At 38.1% G+C, this 22,485-nt stretch overlaps 1 protein-coding gene across 2 annotated transcripts in view; it reads right to left on the reverse strand.

Moving 5' to 3' along the window:
* ppp1r13bb (protein phosphatase 1, regulatory subunit 13Bb) overlaps positions 1-20,353 on the reverse strand; it is a 62,583-nt gene extending 42,230 nt beyond the window's left edge. For both annotated transcript variants that reach the window (XM_084091909.1, XM_084091908.1), the window contains exons 1-2: positions 19,985-20,353; positions 19,339-19,433 (exon numbers count right to left, since the gene is read on the reverse strand). In XM_084091909.1, the coding sequence (XP_083948035.1) occupies positions 19,339-19,347 (9 nt within the window). In that variant the 5' untranslated portion in view covers positions 19,348-19,433; positions 19,985-20,353. The remainder of the gene's footprint in view (positions 1-19,338; positions 19,434-19,984) is intronic.
* Between the last annotated feature and the right edge of the window lie 2,132 nt (positions 20,354-22,485).

Genomic DNA, 22,485 nt, shown 5'->3' on the forward strand with positions numbered 1-22,485 from the left:
TTGAGACATATGAAGCCTTCGAGAGACAGACACTGGTACAAGCCTTTAAAGCTTGGCTAAATGATTGTCTTTATTATTTTTATTTAGTACTGGCAGATAACTTGGTGAAAAGCATACATCAAAATAAATTAAACTTTATTCTGTTTTAAAGGGATATATATATTTTTTTTTCAAAGTGACTTGTGTCACTCGTCCATGTCTGGTTGCTACTTTGATGCGTGTATGGTGTGGGAGTGCAATAGGTTAGTTGTTACAACGAGCAAGAAAGAAAGAAAAGAAAAATAAAGCAGTCCAGAGGAGCTTCTGTAATAAAAAGTTATTATTGCAGTTATTATTACTCAGATGAGTAGGGCATTTTATTGAACAGATAAATTGCCATAGCTCTCTAACAGAGTTCACTGTAAATCATGATCTACTGCGAGGGGTCATTTCATTATGGTTGTTGTAGAGCTGTGCTGGAATTTATTTTCAAAGAAGTACAATGTATATTAATGGGTTTAGCAATATTAACATCTTCAGCTAGTCAGTTTAAGATCCTTTCCATCTAAACTGGTTATTCTCTTAAGCCTAGTAATGAAATGGTTTATGAGCAGTAGGATAACCATATTCATTTATGACCAGTAGGATAACCATATTCATTCACAGTCACACAGAGCCGAAACACCCAAAACAATTCTTCCGTAAAAATGCATGCAGTTTTGTTTTAACCGAAAAAGGGCTGAAAGTTACAGTGTTCTTTTGAGGATTATTCAAAAATGTATTTGTCTGCATGTGTATGTATAATATGACCTTTACAATGTTCAGTAATCTGAATGCCCCCTCAAAAGAAAAAAGTGGACTTGCATAATGTATGATGACATATCATACATTCATTATCATTGGCGGCATGAACAGGGTATACGGTTATACAGTTATGCCGTAAAATTTCCTATATTACTTCTCTATATTGCAGTTGTTATCATAAATTTAAATGAGTAGAACTTACAATAAAATACTTATTTTGTGTGGGGATGCCCCGCTATAACAATCAAAGCTACAATGTTTGCTGAATAAAAGTACAAAAAAACGGTTCAACGCCAGACCTAAATGGAGTGCTATAATACACTTTATGGAGAAGGTTGTGCTGTGAAGTGCATGTCTTGAATAAAATCTAGGTGACTAATAGTTTATGACATTAATGATGTAACACTATTGGACTCTGGGTAAAAATGCCTGACTTTAAATACCATCCAAAACTGATTAAAAAAATATTTAGATTCCAGTGGCAGTAAATGTATACCAGACACTGTTCACTGCAACTATGAGGTTCCTGAAAGACATGGTGCTTCAAACCACTGTCACAATGGTGAAAGACCAAGTGCTTCCACAACTCCATAATTTAGGCTACCATAACTTCTAGATCAGGCTGTAGGTCAAGTGTTACGTAAATAATTCAAGTTTATTTTAAAATATGTAATATATGCAAGTGTATTGTCTGGTGCATATCTTCACATAAAAAAATTAAAAAAAGAGGAAATGGCTTTCATGGGTGCTTTAATAAATAGTCTGCCTCACTGGAGAAAGTGCTTGATAAATCATAGGCAGTCCCCCCCAAAAAAAGACTTTTTAAAAGCACATAAGTGGCAGAGGTTTTTCTTCCAAAGGTTTTAAGAGAACTGTATCTCTCATTCAGTACCCAGACTCCTCAGTCCTCCCAGATTCGAACCTCTTGTGACAGTCACCATTCATATTTGAGAAGCTTCATCAAATTCTAATTATGACAGTTAAGTAGGAAACATTAAGGAAAGAGAATGAATTTGTAACAAGCTCAAATGAGGGAGTAGAGAGGGAGAGAGAAAAAATACAGGGAAGACATGAAACCGCAACAATAGAGGGTATGCGCGTGAAGTCACCGTCGGCCAGAGTGGCTGCGGTCACGTCCACTGAGTGGCAAAAAGACTGAGCGGCATCATTGGTTTTCAGCATGAATGCCGTGGAAAAAAAAATGCAAAACACATCTAAAACGGGAAACAGCTTAGCAATTGACTGTATAAATAGATTTGACAAGAAAAGGTATATTTTTACAGACTGCCGAAAGATACAGAAAAGAGAAGTTAATGGATCGCTGCAATTCACAGAAAAAACTGGACTTTAATAATATACTTGAAATATACTTGATACTAATATATTTTCTGTCCAATTTAGTGTTACTTTTCAATAAATGTGTGGTTATTTTATTGGCTTGTATTTTTTTTAGAATTCAGGTTCTATATAATTATTGAATTAAATAAAAAAATCAGTTTTCTGCCAAGTGCATCCAGAATTTTCGGTTTCGGCTCAGAATGTTCATTTCGGTGTGTAAAATACTAAAGGTACAAAAAAATACTAAAATTAAAATGAAATAAAAATAAAGTTAAATAGAAATATATTCTATTTAACTTTATTTTTATTTCAGTTTTAATTTTAGTTTTTTTTTACTAATTAATTTAAACAATTGACAAAAGCATATAAAAGGACTAAAATGTAAACTAAAATTAACGCTAGATCTAAAAAATAAAAGCAAATTTAAAATAATAAATAACTACTATAATATTAAACAATACTTAAAAGAACACAGAAAAATTATTACTAAATAAGAACATACATGTAATAACAGGTGAAGGATCAGTCCAGCAATGATAGGAAACAACCAGAGACTGAGTTAGATTAAATAAGAAAAAAAAAATTAGAAAAAAAAAAATTAGAGGACATTGGGTGTAGGCCAAGAACAATGTCTTAAATTCAATTCAAGAAATTAATTAAAAATTAAATGGATATTAATCTTACAATGAAACTGAAAAGCATTTTTGTCTGCTGCTTTTCTTTAAAGAAATTATGTTACTCCATAACATGATTAAAAGCTGCATAAACTGAATCAGCATTACGGTAAATGCTTTTCAAAGTCAACTTAAAAGAAAGGCTCATTTGATAGTGACATTTCATAACTCATAACATTAGTGTAGTGCACAGTTTCTAGCATTTATATCTGTGTTTCAACAACATACAGCACATGGTTCTGTGGGTCAATGATGTTCTTGCCCAAACTTGGCTTTGAAAAGCTACAGCCACGAGAGGGAGAGAGAGAGAGAGGAAGAGGAAGATGAGGATGTGTCTGCTTCAAAGTGCCCCAACAACAGTGCTCTAGCAGCTCACTGCACTGGCCTTCATTGGCTGCCTGAGTCACACGCACAGAAAGGATGAGACTTGACGAGAAGGGCACACTCTCTCGCTGACTGAGGCTGTGACACTGATGCCATTTACAGAGCTGCGGGGCAACCCGCCATGCAGGGTAACCTCACAATTCTGACAGCACGTTCATGTGCCATAACATGAAAGCTTATCGGTTGAGAACAGTTACTCAGTAAGATCAGCACTGGTTAGCCCAGCTCAAGGAAGAGTCCAGAAATATAAACATGAATGTGTCTTCATGTCCCATCACAATGAGTCGAAGCAAAAATACCTTCTAATAACATACACAAGACCAGATTTTAAAAGACAATATATACCAATGGAATCAGAATGAATTATTGTTCAAGGAAACTGCAAGATACCAGGGGCCGGTTGAACCAGATGTGCGCAAGTTAGTCTAGCTTTCAAAACAGTTTTGGGTGGCAGCGTTCACACTTGATGAACCACCAAATGAACCACAATTAACTTTTTTTATTTTATTTTTTTACTTTTTTCAAACTCCCAGTAAACACGAATCCAGGATGTGCATACACGCATGTGCAGAGTCACAAGGCAGAATGGCAGATTCAGGCACTGTGGATCGGTCCAATGCTGTGAACTCATAATGCGCAGAGTAGTGAGATGACACATTATAAATCTCTCTCCAAACAGACATGCTATCTAGCAGAACAGACACAGCGGGTTCAGCTGAGGTTTGTCTGTGGACAACAAGGCTGTCAATTCAAATGAAAAAATAAAATAAAAACTCTAGCATGATGAAAGCTTGCTTCATGAGCTTACCGTTTTCAGACAGCAATAGTTTTAACTTAAAAACATGTCTTGAGATGCCTGTGTTCTGTTGCATAACATTAACAGATATATTTACATAACACATTATTATATAATAGGGCTGGGTAAAAATTTTAATCGATTCGCATTTTTACGAACCAATATCGATTCTTAAATCCCAAGAATCGATTAGTCTTTGTGTGCTTTGTTACTACTGATATGAAACAAAGTCTCAGATTTCAAATTACATCCATTTTCTTACAAAATTCAAAAACATAAATATCGTTTTGGCGCTGTGGCGCGAGATCGCTCTGGCGCAGCTCATCTCAAGAGAAACAGCAGCGCTGAGCGCACATGGTCTTCTCTTCCGCCTTAATAATACCAGTTACAGCGCGAAATAAACATGAATGAGCATTTGAAAGTGAAAAACAGCTTGTAAACAAATGTCATGTAACATCACATTTACCTCAGACCATTAGTCAGAGGCCATAAACTCCTCCATTCCAGACCATAAACTCATTAGTCAGTCATATTTTATTTAACACTTATATCGTGATACAGTTTTCAGCCATATCGCCCAGCCCTAGAAAAACCTCATAAAAAAAAAAAGCAAAAAAAGGCTGAGCAATAAGGTGCCGACATCCACACTGCTCAGTCTGCTGTATGTTAGTTAATTCCTCATGCTGGTGGGAAGCTCAACACTACAAATGACCAAAGTAAAGCAAGCCTTGACAAACACCTTTCTGCTTCAATAACAGACTGATTCATTTCCTATCAGACACACCCATTACATATTTTAACCATACCCAAACATGCTACTGACAATAGGGGTGTTATGATATTGACAAACAAATTTATGATATTTTGCTGAGTGTGGCTGATTTAGGCCTGTCGTGGGCAGATGACACGCCTGAATCCTTTTTATATTCTTCATATTCTGTGCAGATTATAATACTTTGGATTCTTACTGGAAAAAGTAGATCATACGGGATTGGAATACTCATTTCAACATACTACATTTTAGGGAAAAATAATTCTCATTTTGAATACTATTTAAGACAGATAGCATGCGAATTGGGACGCAGCACAAGTGCCTGTCTTTATGAATGGGTCATTGAATAATTCACTCAAACGGTTTAAAAACAATGATTCAAGTAACGAAACATTGTTGTGTGTTGCTCTGAGATGCACAATGGTTCTGCTCTGCTTTGTTTGAAACTATTTTCATAGGCAATGAGTGACATTCAATGACAGCTTGTACATTTTGGAGTTTGTATACACCGATCAGGCATAACATTGTGACTCTTCATCACGGCACCTTTTAGTGGGTGGGATATATATTAGGCAGCAAGTGAACATTTTGTCCTTATAGTTGTGTTAGAAGCAGGAAAAAGCGAGTTTGACAAGGGCCAAATTGTGATGCAGCTCTTGTGGGGTGTTGCCGGTCTGCAGTGGTCAGTATCTATCAAAAGTGGTCCAAGAAAGCAACAGTGGTGACCCGGCGACAGGGTCATGGGCGGCCAAGGCTCATTGATGCAGGTGGGGAGCGAAGGCTGCCCCGTGTTGTCCGATCCAAAAAACGAGTTACTGTAGCTCAAATTGCTCAAGAAGTTAATGCTGGTTCTGATAGAAAGGTGTCAGAATACACAGTGCATCGCAGTTTGCAAAAATGGTTCAGGAATGGTTTGAGGATCACAACAATGGGTTTGAGGTGTTGACTTGGCCTCCAAATTTCCCAGATCTCAATCCAATCGAGCATCTGTGGGATGTCCATGCCACGACGGGTCAGGGCTGTTTTGGCAGCAAAAGGGGGACCAACACAATATTAGGAAGGCGGTCATAATTTAATGCCTGATATATATATTAGCACACCCCTAATTGACAAGATAAAAAAAAAGAAAAAAAGAGCACTATTAAGTGTGCAAAATGGTGCCACCGATCTGTAATCGCTCTCTTTAAAACTTGCTATCAAAATAAAACATCAGAGCTGCTGTGTGTTTGCTATTTTGCTTTATTAATATCTAGCATTGCACCGATGTATCAGAGCTGCTAAATTTACCCACAGGAGCTATTAAATGGTGTGGCAGGCAAAGGGAGTAAACAAACTCATCACTTTTTCACAACCAGCACTCTGCCTGCTCACTAAGACAATCCATAGAGACCCTGGCGCAGGTTCTGAAATGCATCAGTGACCCTGTTTCCAGCACACCGCTAGCATAGGGCGCTCTTCAGTAAACAGTAGACAATTAAAGTGCTTTATAGTATACACAACCGGAGCATTTGGGAACGTGTCTCATGAGTCTGTGCATCTTTGACCTCTACTGAGGTTTGATGAAGTATGCTCTTAGATCTCATCTACTCTGATCCTTGGCTTAGACATTGCTCTAGTTCTCTTGATACAAATAGCCACTAGGCAGTACATATGTAGGCATTTCCCATCATGCATCTGCATTCCCAGTATGATAGAGCAATCTAGGTCATGGAGGATGTCTCTTGCGATCCAAATGGCATGTAGGCTCTTCATCACAGTCTTAATTTGAGAGTCCTGTATGGTTTTTTAAGAGGCTGACTATGGGAAAACAGCTTTCTCACAGTTCATTTAAGTAGACTGGAGATGTCTATTATTCTAGAGAAGACAAAGAATAAGTGATCTTCTTCCACTCCCTCCAGGCACACTGGGCGTGCCAAACATTTAGTCCTCTCATATTAGATAGCTGGTATGTAAATATATCCATGAGGAACTGCACTGCTTCAAGTTATTGTCACTTTAGAACAATATCGAAAAATGGATGAATGAGAAAACGGGACAAAAACTCAAAGCAATGCTAGCGCTGTCTAACACACCTGATGCGTGCAAAGTGCACTCGAAGCAGCAGAAAGCCACAATGGCATGCTGTCCAGAATTCAGTTCTCCATTGCACTTAACTGGTCAAATACACACAGAATTAATGTCAAAATTCCCGTATTAGCAAGTATTCCGTGTCTTAAGTGAACGTAAACAAAATCAATGACAGAATGAATGTGATTGATAACATGATTGTCCTTCATGATGCTCATGCCCTCAAATAGATGTCAAACAAGTGCAATTTGTGTCAAGCAAACTTTTTTCACAATCAGAGTTTGAGGCAGTTGAGAGCACTGATAACTTTAATTTGGCTTGATCCTTGTATCAATGTTGCGAACACCTCTCTTATCTTGTTTAAATTAATAAATAAAACAAAGAATTTTAAGTTCCATGTTCTGTCAACTATTTTTCAATTACTTTTTCTGTTGTTTTAGGTTTTTGCCGTGGTATCATTTCAGTATTATCATCAAGATATTTTAGACAGGTATCGTATCGAAGACTTAATTTTGGTATCTTGACAACACTATTCTTCATCACTCACTCTGTGTAGGTTTTTGCACACCGGTTTAGCCCCTGGTTTTACATACAAACAGTCAAGCAGGCATAAAGATATAGGACCATAATCTAATGTACAGCTCTAAACTTATGCTGAACTCAACCACACCCTGCTGTGAGTTTGCCGTTTACTCCTCATTTGGCTGTTTCCATGGCTGTCAGCCAATTGCAGCACAGGCAGCTTAGTGGCTGTAGCTAACATTAACAATGCCAACATCAGCATAGGGAGAAGGTGTAGGGGCTTCAGCATGCAGGAAACCGAACCTAACATCCTTTGTTTGAAAGCAGCTGCGGATCTAATCATGCTTTCAACAGTAAACAATTGAGGCTAGAGTTTAAATCAATAAGTAGAAAATGAATGGTGTGGTACCTAAAAGCCGATTTTGCAATTAAGCTAAAAGCAAACCAATCAAATATTCTAACAAATAGCCTGTAAAAAGTCAAATTAGGTAGAGCAGACACTCCACATTACTTAAACAAAACATAAGAATTTGCATTCAAAATTCAGCCATTTCAATAGTCCTTGCGATTGGATGTTTCAAGTGAGGGTGAACATTTTCCCAACATATATATTTTACATAGGGTTCAAGTTAGTCATGTGAATTTGCTGCATTGACCAACAGAAAGAAAGAAAATATTTTGAAAATAACTTCTGTGTGATATGTATATATTAGGGCTGGGAATCACTGGGTACTTCACGATACGATACGATACGCGATACATTGTTCACGATACCGATAATATCACGATATGGCGATACTGCGATAATCGATATATTATCAGTAATAACTCACAATATATCATGTTTTAAGAAATAAAAAGATTTTTTTTTTAATTAGGAAAATGAATCTCCATTTCGTTTTTGGATGAAACACAATAACAAAAACAACTTGTGTCTTATCAGTTGCAACAAAACAGTCAGACTGTTGTCACATTTTTTTCACTCGGGAGAAATCGAGTGGAATCGGTGATGCTCGCATGGTCGCAGCTCGTAGCGTGTGAGAGGAATTACAAGCCGAGCACGTTACAAGCACCTCTCTCTCTCTCTCTCTCTCTCTCTCTCTCTCTCTCTCTCTCTCTCTCTCTCTCTCTCTCTCTCTCTCTCTCTCTCTCTCTCTCTCTCTCTCTCTCTCTCTCTCTCTCTCTCTCTCTCTCTCTCTCTCTCTCTCTCTCTCTCTCTCTCTCTCTCTCTCTCTCTCTCTCTCTCTCTCTCTCTCTCTCTCTCTCTCTCTCTCTCTCTCTCTCTCTCTCTCTCTCTCTCTCTCTCTCTCTCTCTGATAAAATTCATGCAGGACAGTCGTGCCTTGTACCAGCTGCTTTGACGCGATCATCAGTTAAACTGATCTCACGACCTCCCGAGTGTCCGAACTCGCACCGTGTACGCCCGCCCTAACGGCTTTTAATATCGATACTTGGCAAGAGCGCATCGAGAATCGATCGCGGCAATGTGCTATGTGTTTGACCCCCTTTCGCCTTCAGAAATGCCTTAATTCTACGTGGCATTGATTCAACAAGGTGCTGAAAGCATTCTTTAGAAATGTTGGCCCATATTGATAGGATAGCATCTTGCAGTTGATGGAGATTTGTGGGATGCACATCCAGGGCACGAAGCTCCCGTTCCACCACATCCCAAAGATGCTCTATTGGGTTGAGATCTGGTGACTGTGGGGGCCATTTTAGTACAGTGAACTCATTGTCATGTTCAAGAAACCAATTTGAAATGATTCGAGCTTTGTGACATGGTGCATTATCCTGCTGGAAGTAGCCATCAGAGGATGGGTACATGGTGGTCATAAAGGGATGGACATGGTCAGAAACAATGCTCAGGTAGGCCGTGGCATTTAAACGATGCCCAATTGGCACTAAAGGGCCTAAAGTGTGCCAAGAAAACATCCCCCACACCATTACACCACCACCACCAGCCTGCACAGTGGTAACAAGGCATGATGGATCCATGTTCTCATTCTGTTTACGCCAAATTCTGACTCTACCATCTGAATGTCTCAACAGAAATCGAGACTCATCAGACCAGGCAACATTTTTCCAGTCTTCAACTGTCCAATTTTGGTGAGCTCATGCAAATTGTAGCCTCTTTTTCCTATTTGTAGTGGAGATGAGTGGTACCCGGTGGGGTCTTCTGCTGTTGTAGCCCATCCGCCTCAAGGTTGTGCGTGTTGTGGCTTCACAAATGCTTTGCTGCATACCTCGGTTGTAACGAGTGGTTATTTCAGTCAAAGTTGCTCTTCTATCAGCTTGAATCAGTCGGCCCATTCTCCTCTGACCTCTAGCATCAACAAGGCATTTTCGCCCACAGGACTGCCGCATACTGGATGTTTTTCCCTTTTCACACCATTCTTTGTAAACCCTAGAAATGGTTGTGCGTGAAAATCCCAGTAACTGAGCAGATTGTGAAATACTCAGACCGGCCCGTCTGGGTCTGGCACCAACAACCATGCCACGCTCAAAATTGCTTAAATCACCTTTCTTTCCCATTCTGACATTCAGTTTGGAGTTCAGGAGATTGTCTTGACCAGGACCACACCCCTAAATGCATTGAAGCAACTGCCATATGATTGGTTGATTAGATAATTGCATTAATGAGAAATTGAACAGGTGTTCCTAATAATCCTTTAGGTGAGTGTATATACAGTGAGGAAAATAAGTATTTGAACACCCTGCTATTTTGCAAGTTCTCCCACTTGGAAATCATGGAGGGGTCTGAAATTGTCATCGTAGGTGCATGTCCACTGTGAGAGACATAATCTTAAAAAAAAAATCCAGAAATCACAATGTATGATTTTTTAACTATTTATTTGTATGATACAGCTGCAAATAAGTATTTGAACACCTGTCTATCAGCTAGAATTCTGACCCTCAAAGACCTGTTAGTCTGCCTTTAAAATGTCCACCTCCACTCCATTTATTATCCTAAATTAGATGCACCTGTTTGAGGTCGTTAGCTGCATAAAGACACCTGTCCACCCCATACAATCAGTAAGAATCCAACTACTAACATGGCCAAGTCCAAAGAGCTGTCCAAAGACACTAGAGACAAAATTGTACACCTCCACAAGGCTGGAAAGGGCTACGGGGAAATTGCCAAGCAGCTTGGTGAAAAAAGGTCCACTGTTGGAGCAATCATTAGAAAATGGAAGAAGCTAAACATGACTGTCAATCTCCCTCAGACTGGGGCTCCATGCAAGATCTCACCTCGTGGGGTCTCAATGATCCTAAGAAAGGTGAGAAATCAGCCCAGAACTACACGGGAGGAGCTGGTCAATGACCTGAAAAGAGCTGGGACCACCGTTTCCAAGGTTACTGTTGGTAATACACTAAGACGTCATGGTTTGAAATCATGCATGGCACGGAAGGTTCCCCTGCTTAAACCAGCACATGTCAAGGCCCGTCTTAAGTTTGCCAATGACCATTTGGATGATCCAGAGGAGTCATGGGAGAAAGTCATGTGATCAGATGAGACCAAAATAGAACTTTTTGGTCATAATTCCACTAAACGTGTTTGGAGGAAGAAGAATGATGAGTACCATCCCAAGAACACCATCCCTACTGTGAAGCATGGGGGTGGTAGCATCATGCTTTGGGGGTGTTTTTCTGCACATGGGACAGGGCGACTGCACTGTATTAAGGAGAGGATGACCGGGGCCATGTATTGCGAGATTTTGGGGAACAACCTCCTTCCCTCAGTTAGAGCATTGAAGATGGGTCGAGGCTGGGTCTTCCAACATGACAATGACCCGAAGCACACAGCCAGGATAACCAAGGAGTGACTCTGTAAGAAGCATATCAAGGTTCTGGCGTGGCCTAGCCAGTCTCCAGACCTAAACCCAATAGAGAATCTTTGGAGGGAGCTCAAACTCCGTGTTTCTCAGCGACAGCCCAGAAACCTGACTGATCTAGAGAAGATCTGTGTGGAGGAGTGGGCCAAAATCCCTCCTGCAGTGTGTGCAAACCTGGTGAAAAACTACAGGAAACGTTTGACCTCTGTAATTGCAAACCAAGGCTACTGTACCAAATATTAACATTGATTTTCTCAGGTGTTCAAATACTTATTTGCAGCTGTATCATACAAATAAATAGTTAAAAAAATCATACATTGTGATTTCTGTTTTTTTTTTTTTTTAGATTATGTCTCTCACAGTGGACATGCACCTATGATGACAATTTCAGACCCCTCCATGATTTCTAAGTGGGAGAACTTGCAAAATAGCAGGGTGTTCAAATACTTATTTTCCTCACTGTACATACACACGATATGATATATCGGTAACACTTTACAATAAGTTTTTTTTAAATATATATATATATTTTTTTTTTTATTATTATTATTTTTTTTTATTTTTTTTTTACATTTTCAAATTAAACAGACAAACAAACAAACAAACAAACAAGGCTCAGATACAGCTATTGCCAGTTGTTTACAGTCTTATTTAGTACAGCGGTAGGAAGAAAGGTTGTTAATACAGGAACACAATTAGTTTACTGTATTTTAGCTTTTTCAAAATGAGTTAAGAAAGGGTTCCAAGAACGGAAAAATGTGTCCATTTGACTGGTGCGGAGTTTCTCCATTTGTATTATGGATAGCATGTCAGTGACCCATACCTGAAAGGAAGGAGGAATGGAAGACTTCCATTCCTTCAATATCAGTCTCTTGGCAACTATCAATCCCTGTTCCAATGGTTGCCGCATTATAGTTGGAATTGTCCTTGTTATTTGTGAGCAGCCAGGCTCGGGCTGAAGGGGCCTCTGATATGCTTTGGAGTACCAGTCAAATATTTTAGACCAAAAATTTACCAATGAAGAGCAGGCCCAAAAAGCATGGGACAGTGTACCCTCTGACATATTACATCTGTCACACACTGGGGAGACTGATGGATATATTCTATGTAGGGATGGGGCCGATCCGATCCAGTATCGGTATCAGGACCCGATACCAGAGTAATTCACGTATCGGATTTTCCCGATCCAACCTGCGGAGATATCCGATATCCATGACCATGACCATGAGTCATGTCTGCGCTTTAATGTTGTCTGCTGAAATGACTCCAAAAGTCATTCCCGCCGGCGAGTCTGCTAGCTGGCAGCAAACTGCGGAATGGATTTCCTGAACGGAGGCGCGGCTTAATGAGAGACAGAGTTATGAGAGAAATCCGTTCCGCAGTTTGCGGCTAGCCACATGTCCGCTTTGTGTAAATACTTAACACTGGAAACGCCGCAAGACAGCTAACGTTAAATGCAATGTTTGCAAAGCCGTGATTCAGAGCTCTTTAAAGCTCCCTCGCGTCGTACAACACAGCGAACGCAATCAAACATTTAAAAAAGCACCACGTTACTGTGCGTTCACACCAAACGCGAATAGCGCGTCAAATTCGCGTCTAGTTGGACGCTTGAATATTTTGAATCCATTCGCGCGCGTCCAGTGCGAAATTGGCGCGCGTCTGAGGTGAAATCCGTCTGTTCGCAAGATGCTGATGTTGATCGAGCATTCATCGAGAGAGTTACTGCATCGGAGCGAGGAACACCCTTCAGATAGTGTGTGTGTGTGTAAGCTGTTTACACTGGCACTTTTCTTATATTTCAAGACTCTAGTATTTGACATTTTGTGAATGTAATAAATATTGACATTACAATCAATTTGAAACCCTTAAAGTTGCATATTTGTTTTCAGAATGGGATTTTTCCTGTTAACAGTATTTCCTGTTTTTTTACTTCCTTTTCTGATCTTATAATTTACCTCAAGTTGCCTTTTGGGACATACATGCATACATACATACATACATACATACATAGCCTACATACATATCATACTTGCATGTTGAGAGAAGTTTATTTCAGCATCATATAAAATAAACAATAATGATAACAAAAATATTAAAGCAAACACAGCTCTGGTATCGGAATAGTATCGGTATCGGCCGATATCTAAATTCAGGTATCGGGATCGGATCGGAAGTGAAAAAATGTGGATCGGTGCATCCCTAATTCTATGTAATCTGGCTTTGGAATAATGTAAGCGATGGACAATCTTAAATTGAATTAATTGGTGTCTGCTGTTTATAGAGCAGGAATGAATATTAGACAAACAGGTGTTCCACATGGATTCAGATAGTTCCACACCTAACTCTTCTTTCCAGGTATCCCTAGTTTTCACAGTGTGCGCAGCAATACAGTCATCAAATAGACGTACAATTCTCGAAATAAGACGCTTGGAGAAAGGAGGGCTCTTACAAATATCATAAATTTCATGCTCCAGGGGTAGATTTTGAAAATCTTAAATTTTTGATTGGGTGTAATGCCTAACCTGCAAATACCGAAACAAATGGGAATTAGAGAGATTATATTTTCCTTTCAGTTGGTTGAATGATGCAAATTTACCACCAATGTACAGATTGTTAACTGAGACCAAGCCCTTCTTTCTCCAGTCATGGTACGATATGTCATGCCAGGGAGGCAAAAAACAATGGTTAAAACATATAGGTGTTTGTACTGATGTATTTGGTAGTTTTAGAAAGCACCTAACCTGGTTTAAAATTCTTACTGTCTGTTTTACCACAAAGCATAAATTCTTATAGGACTCTGGCTTTTCGAACTTGGAAAATAACATAGCTGGCAATGAAGAATTATTCACAGAGTTGGCCTCCATCTTAAGCCACAAAGGGGTTGTAAGCGTCTGATTATCCAGGGATCCCTGTTGCCAGAACATTAATGCCCTAACATTGGCAGCCCAGTAATAGGGTTTAAATACAGGCAAGTCCAACCCTCCCTCTAATCTAGATTTCTGCAAGTGTGCCTTCGAAATTCTGGCATTTTTGCCATTCCAAATATAAGACAAGATAATTGAGTCCAAGTCTTTAAAAAAGGCTGCAGTGAGATAAATGGGGAGATTTTGACATAAGTATAAAAATTTGGGAAGGGAGATCATTTTAGTTGAGTTTATGCGTCCAATCATTGATAAGGGAAGAATTTTCCAACATTCAATATTTTGTTTTAATTTTGAAATAAATTCTGCGAAATTTAATTTAAATATTAGTTTTGGATCCTTAGGTATAGTCAAACCAAGGTAGGTGAAATGATCATTAACTATTTTGAATGGAATACTTTGTAAAAAACCTGGTGAATAAGTACTGGAAAGAGGCACAAACTCACTCTTTGACCAGTTAATCGTGTACCCTGATATTTTACCAAAAGACTATCAACTCGAGAAGAGGGGGAACTGATTTTTCAGCATTGTATAGATACAATATTACGTCGTCAGCATATAAACTGATAAGCGTTTCCACACCTCCAACCTGAAGCCCCTTCACCTGTGGGTGCTCTCTTATTGTTACAGCAAGCGGCTCCAGTGCAATAGCAAAGAGTGCCGGAGACAATGGACAGCCTTGCTGAACCGAGCGTTGCAAAAAAAAAAGGGGCTGACCGATCGCCATTCGTCAAAACAGAACAGCACGGTTCTACATATATCAGTTTCACCTAAGAGATAAAAGTTTCCCCGAATCCAAACCTGCGCAGTGGCTCAAACATATAAGGCCACTCGACCTGATCAAAAGCTTTATGTGCGTCAAGGGACAAAATAGAAGCTCCTTTAGTACCACTAAAATCAGAGTAAATAGTATTGAGCAGCCGCCTGACATTAGTTATTACTTTGCGATCAAAGTTTTGAAGTGCAATTGGCCTAAAGTTTGCAGGGTCAGTTTCGTCTCTGCCCTTTTTTAAAATTAAAGAAATGTTTGCTTCATAAAGGGTTTTTGGCAGTTTTCCATTACTTTTAGAATTATGCATCATTCTGAGAATAAATGGTGCAAGAATATCACAAAATCTCTTATAGAATTCTGCGCAGTAACCATCGGGCCCAGCAGCCTTGCCTAATGGAAATGACTTTATGGCATTGGTGACTTCCTGCAGCGTAAAGTCTGAATCAAGACATTTCGTAGCAGTGTCACTCAATTTGGGCAATGATATAGAGTCAAAGAAATCATTCAGATTAGATTGTGAAACATTGTGTTTGGAAGAGTAAAGCTCAGAATAGAATTCCCTGAAACGACGGTTTATGTCAGCAGGATTGGTTAGAAGAATGCCTGTTTTAGACTTAATACCACGAATTGCTCTTGAAGCCTGGGCACCTTTAAGCTGTTGTGATAATAGTTTACCGGGTTTATCCCCAAGCTCAAAGTGTTTCTGCCTTAATTTCAAAAGTAAGTTCTTAACTTGGCCACTCATAATATCATTGTATTCATATTTAAGCTTCAATATCTCTTTGTAGTGATCCGGTGATTTAGAATTTTGGTAAGTTCTTTCCAAACTAGGAAGAGTGTTGTTAATTTCAAGCAGTCTCATCTCTCTCCTTTTTAATGGCTGAGGTGTAGGAGATTATCACTTTACAATAAGGTTAATTAATTACCAGTTAATGTATTAACTAACAATGAGCAATGCATTTGTTACAGTATTTGTTAATCTTTGTTAATGTTGTAAAGTACAAAACAGCTATTCATTGTTTGTTCATGTTGGTTCACACTTCACAAAGCATTAGGGTAACTCAACCCCTGGTCAGAGCCTGACTCCACCCACTGGCAATATTTGAAAAATGCTGGAAAAGTGGGCAGAGTCCAGTGGAGGGCGTGGTTAGCTGGTGCCCTCTTACGTCACAGGGTTACACCACAACTTCCAATAGGAAAATTCAACTGCAGTAGCCACCATTCAACTTAATTGAAGAGAGCAGCACTCAGACGTTTTTACACCATATATTGTATAGTTAAAACACTTTATACCCAAATGTCAAGAAATCAATAAACAGCATTAATAAAGCCCCAGTCTTACAGATCATTAACTAAAAAAAGTTGTTTTAGGGTTTAGTTACCCTTTAACTAATGTTAATAAATGAAACCTTTGATTTTAATAACATATCAGTAAATGTTGAAATTTTAATTAATGTATTGTAATGTAATATTAACTAAGACTAATAAATGCTGAAGAAGTATTGTGCATTATTAGTTCATGTTGACCAAGGTAGTTAACTAATGTTAACAAATTAACATTATTGTAAAGTGTTACCGATATATCTTACCTTTTAAGCAACGTGGAGGCAAAATGACAAAGCATTAAAAAAAACTTTTAATATGGCCATGTTATCTTTGCAAGCACAGAGTGTTATTTAGTTTAATTAGTCTTTCTTTTTATTATATAATTAGCATCCAACAAACAATATAGTTCTGTTTAACAGTGATTAAAGAATATTGAAAAATGATTGCACAACCACCAAACAGGTGGCGATATGCACCAAGTATGTAAATAGCCATTAAACAAAAGTAAGTAGTATGGCGCACTTTTTCTTAGCGTCCGTTTCCATGGTGGCTCGTCGATACGTCGCTCTGTTGAGAATGTCTTGTGTGTTAAACCATGAACACTCTGGGTCGGCTGAACTTACTTCAGGACGTATTTTTGGAACCAGCATACATACCTTGAGTAAGCAAGGTTTGGGTTAATCAAACGAGAGTTCAGGGTTTGACGGGAAGACAACCTTGCTTTCTAATACCCTCTGGGAGTGCATTTCATGGCCATCATAACAGTTGATGAAACTTCTGTTTAAAACAACGGTACAATCATATACCACTCACAAAAGCACCGTTGAGCCCAAAAAACTGCCACAGACCCAGAGAGAGAGCAGTTGTCATGTATGAAACAGCTTCAAACAGTCTTTTCAACCACACAGTATCATTATTTCTGTTACAATAATTCAAATTATCACAGACGTACTGGGATAAAAGTTTATGGTTCAGATATAAACACTGATGTCTATAGAATTGATCATAATAGAGCAAATTACCTTTTGAAAGTAACTTGACACCTCAAATAAAGATTGTATCAATTACACCAGTATAGGGGGTGAGAAATGACCCCCCTATTGGCAAAAATAAATAGATTGAGAAATAAATAAAAATGTATTTGTCATTGAATCATTCATTCAAGAGAGTCATTCAAAAATGCTGATTCATCCAGTCATGAAACAAGTGACGTCTTTATGAGCGAGTCATTGAATCATTCATTCAAACCACTTTTTAAAAAAAAAATAATTCTCTCAAATCATTTAAACAGACTGCAATAATTAACATTTTGTCAGAACCTCTAGCAAATTAAATGTTATTTTGTTTAGTTGTCTATTCAGAATCATGGGAGAAACGTGATCTCTATTTTAAACAAAAAAATTTATTGACAATTTATTCTGAATCGTGCAGCTCTATTACAGTCCACTAATGTGGACTACATGCAGCTTGATTTTTGTGTCCATGTGGACTTGTGCATGGACAACAACGCATGTGCAAGTGATGCGCTTGAAAAGAAAGGTCAATTACGGAGTACACTTTGAAAGGCTTGTGCGCTCAACTGTGTGATAACATGAAAAAAGGTAAACCTGAGCCTTGAGAGTCCTCCAAAACAAATGTGTGCTTTTTTCACTTTATAGGCAGGCACAAGGATACTGAGATACAAGGATACTAGGCTCCCTCCCACCCACCATCAATACCTAGGCTACTTATATCTACGAGGCAGGCCGGAACACATCTTTTCGCTCTATAATCCAAATCAGTACAATCACATTTTACTGTTGTTTTGTGTAGTTGCAACTTGCAACATATCAAATTCCTTCTATGCTACAGCAAAACATGATCTTATCCAGATGTCAAAGGACAGCAATCATAACAGAACTGGCCACATCAGGGGGAAAGACGTAAACATAATCTTCACATGCTTGGGTTACTAGGCGTAGGTACATGTAATTATTGCATTTTGATTTGTCAGTGGAATAAGAAACAAACAAACAGGTGGGACCTGTGCTGTGATAAACTAATAATTACTCAGATGATCAACATCTGTAGAGGTCGCAGCAAAAGGCAAAATCAAGGTCACAAAATACAATTTTGTTGATAAACCTAAAACATTGTGGGTTAAATGTGCTCAACAAAGTTAATGTTTAATGATACAATGCTTCCTTTAGAGTTAATATGTGATCTCAGAGTAATTCACCTGCTAGGTCTAAGAGGTTGTGACAACCCAATGATTTTCTGTGAAGCAGTTTTGAAACAAATGAGATGATGTAAAGCAAGAAACAAATAAAAATTATCTGATACTAAAAGTCTTTGTAAACAATCATGTCGCCTAAAAACAAATTCTCACATTTTAAAGCGGATAATAAAAGATAATACGGATTTTCATCCTTCACTGGAATTGTGTTCAAAGTGGAAATAAAAAGGAGCAGTAAAATCATGAGATCCTTTGAGAATTGAGGAAGGGAAACAAAAATGTCAATAATGACTTTGCATTACTGGAAACTACTGATGCATTAGGCTGAAAGGAAAAAAAAAACCGTTCTCTTAATGAGCAACTGCGCATCAACATCATTAAACTAATAGCCGCAATTAGTACATGGAAAGAATAGAGAAAAGGGAGTTCCTTCACAAAGGATGAACAAAAGCCTTGTCACAAAAATAAATTTCAAACCGATCTGTTTTGACTCATTGTTTTCAATCTCAAACAGAGGTTTTGTATTTAAAAAGCTAAATGATCAGTGGAGTTAAAACAGCACAGCATGAGGCACATGTTCTTGCACTTAGGATATTCTTCTATATATCTTAAACCCTATCAGCATTAACAGTTTTTTCAAAAGTAAGTTAGCCAATTATGAATCCCCTGGCATGGCTCTAGGAAACCCACCACACCTTTCTCAACAAATCAAACTTCAAACTACTGTCAGTGTTTTGAACCAAGATACTGTACGCACTTTCTACTATACTATACTATGCGATAAACAAAGAAAATGTAGTGATGTGGGCTAACATTTTTAACTACACTGCTATAAGAATCACACTTATGCCTCGCCACGTGAACCATATTGTATTATGTAAACAAACTGCGTTGTTTTAACTCATTTCTGACAAAATAAGAGAAGGGATACTCACAGGCATCATCTTTGCTAGTGTCAGAGGAACATCTGGTCTTCAGCTTCACTTTGCCTTTCACAACATCCACAAGGTCCAACCCGAGATCACAGCCCCTTTGTACAGCAGGAGAACAACTTCACTTGCACTGTCACTGACACATCAATGTCCACAACACCAACAAATACAGGCCAAACAGGCCACGGCTCAGCACATCGTGTTATTTTACTTTGATTATTAAACGTTGACGTTATACGCAAAGGTAATCACATTAATCTCCGTTAGCTGAGCAAGAAAAATTAAAGAGAAGCTTTAAAAGAAACTCGCTAAACTGGAATATCAGCTGGTTGTGTGTGTAGAGATAGCAGAGTGTTTCTAATACACCCACTGAGAGCCCGTCACTCATTCTCTCCTCACTCTGAATAACTTATACATCGGTGTGTTAAAACTCAAAACAAATGGTTTAAACCAACTCCATCAATGTTTATCACATTTATAGACGTTTATTTTAAGGAGTTTTCCCTCTATCCGCCCTGTTCATTCTACCAGTTCTCACATCTGCTAGCCAGTTAGCACTGACACAAAACATCTCGCTGTACAGTAACGTTAAATGTTAACAAACATTAAGAAAACACAACGGCGGTGGTTAAAACTGCATTATACTCACGTGTCACGAGTACACATATGCCATAACCTTTTAGAAACGACACATGAGGTGTTCCTCGTATTCTTGAGCAGCTGGGTATCGATTAACTCGCGAGATAGCTAAACTAGTTAGCCTGCTAGCCGAAGCCAGGTAAAACACTCCAGTACGTGAAGCGAATGGAAACGAAATCAGAACACGCTTATTCATCTAAATTAAGTCAGATATTGCCATAATACCTTTTAAAGAACGAAAACAAAAGGAATACAATACTGCCCGGACTGGCTGAGGCGAATATAAGCTGCTCGCGCTGTTGTGTTAAATCAATGATGGCACGCGCAGAGCTGGAATGACAGGAATGTGGAGCATAGTGACTTATGGACGTTTGGATGTGTAGTCATTAAAATCTCTTTAAGTGATGAAACTTAAAAAAAGGGGGTATACTACGTACCGTAGTTTCTCAATGAGTCACATTAATTGGTAAGAAGTTGGTTATTTTAAAAGTGGCATTACTTGCAGGTGTTCAATGCTAAATTCAAAGCAACATGGCATACTCATTGGAAACGTTCAATACTTTCACTCATTCACTCAGTAGTTTCCAGTTACAAATACTGCAATGTATAATTTTAAATGGTATGTTTAGAGTTTAATGTATAATTGAGAAAGGGTTAAAGAAAGGAAGATATTTAGAAGAATGTCAGTAACCAGACAGTTTTTGGGTCCCATTGACTTCCATAGTATATTTTTTTCCTACTATGGAAGTCAATGGGACCCAAAAACTGCCTGGTTACTGATATTCTTCTAAATATCTTCCTTTCTGTTCAGCAGAAGAAAGAAATTCATACAGGTTTGAAACAACATGAGGGTGATTAGCCTATATGATGACAGAATTTTCATTTTAAAAGTGAACTTCTCCTTTAAGAAATTCACATTTGTATGCAGAAGATGCAGAAGTCCTCTAACACCCACTACTGATCAATAACATGAACTACATATTAACTACAAAACATGATTCTAAACTGCTAATAAAAACAATAAAACTTCACATGCAAAATATTGTGAATAAGCATTTTTCAGGTGGAATTTAACATCAGTTCAAAGAAGAGACTTGATTTGTCTCTGCCCAACAAAACAAGTGTTTTTCAAGGACTGAAGCCATAAAAAAAAAATATTAAAAAAAACATGGCAGGACTTTTTTTTAATAGTTTAATTTCATAAGTTAACAATCAAACAGTTTCATGTTTGGCGATATGAATTTCCTGCAAGACAGAGTGAAAGACAACAAGGCAGTGAGTTTTCCATATTGTGATCCAAATCAATCATTTTATTGTTTCCAAAAAACAAAATACAGATATCCAGGTGAAGCTCTTCGGGGGACGATTTACAGAGACATGGGGAATGACACTCCGGTGGTCCAATCAGTGGGAGGGCTCTGTGAGAAAAGGAAAGTCATGCTAGATCCCCAAAGTTTCTACATATGCCCCATAAATAAGGCCCTTTCTAATTTTTTTTTTTTTTAATTAAAACTATTACAATATTTGAGGAACGTTTAAACTTTTTCATGTTTTACCAAAGTTTGAGTAAAAATCATGATACTGAAAACATAAATTAAAAAATTAATACTTACTTGACTGCACTGCTTTCTTCTTTCCTGCAAAACAGCAATGCTATAATTAATACTTTAACAATAACTTTTGCAAGCACTTAAAATAAAATGTTTTGCCTTGTACACAGTATATTGTACACAATATATTTCTGAATATATTGTGTAACAAACTGTCTATCAACATGGGCCCAGTTCATCATATAATCATAACCGATTATGCATATGATGGTTACATGAGACATAATATAATTATACATTGTGGCATAAATAATGTTTACATAGTACATAATTATATTGTGTACCAAAATAAATACAGGTTCATGCCATGTTGACAGTACAGTCTTAAAAATAAAGGTGTTTTCAGAGTGATGCCATAGAAGAAGCATTTTTGTTACCCTTATGGTTTGTCCCTTAAAATAACCGAAAAAGTAGTGTGAAGAACATTTAAAAAAATTTAAAAAAAAAATCTAAATAACACTTTTCCACTATAAAGATTTTTTTGTTGAATGGAAAGGTTCTATGGGTGTAAAAGTTCTTCATGGAACCATAGGTGTGTGCATACACTACTGAAGAGCTCTTCAATAAACTTGACCTCTCACCTCCATATGAAAGTTTGTAGTACATGAAAGTCATGATTCCTACACCAACCCACATCTCCTGGTATGCCTTGGTGTAGTAGGGGGCCACCTTAGACCACCAGCCAGCGAATGCACCACCTGCCATCTAGTGATCAAAACATAAAGATGCATGAACATTTGTCTAGAAGGCTTAAAAAATATGCACTATTACCAAACATATGTTTGAATGTGCATACATATGTTTATTTATATGTGCCATTCAAATTACGTGTTATAAAAAAAAATAACCCAACAGAGTAACCGGACACAAGCAGCACTTTCAAGGACATAAATTCAAGGAC

This window comes from Abramis brama (genome assembly GCF_963993115.1).
Source record: "Abramis brama genome assembly, chromosome: 18".
In the NCBI taxonomy this organism is placed as follows: Eukaryota; Metazoa; Chordata; class Actinopteri; order Cypriniformes; family Leuciscidae; genus Abramis; species Abramis brama.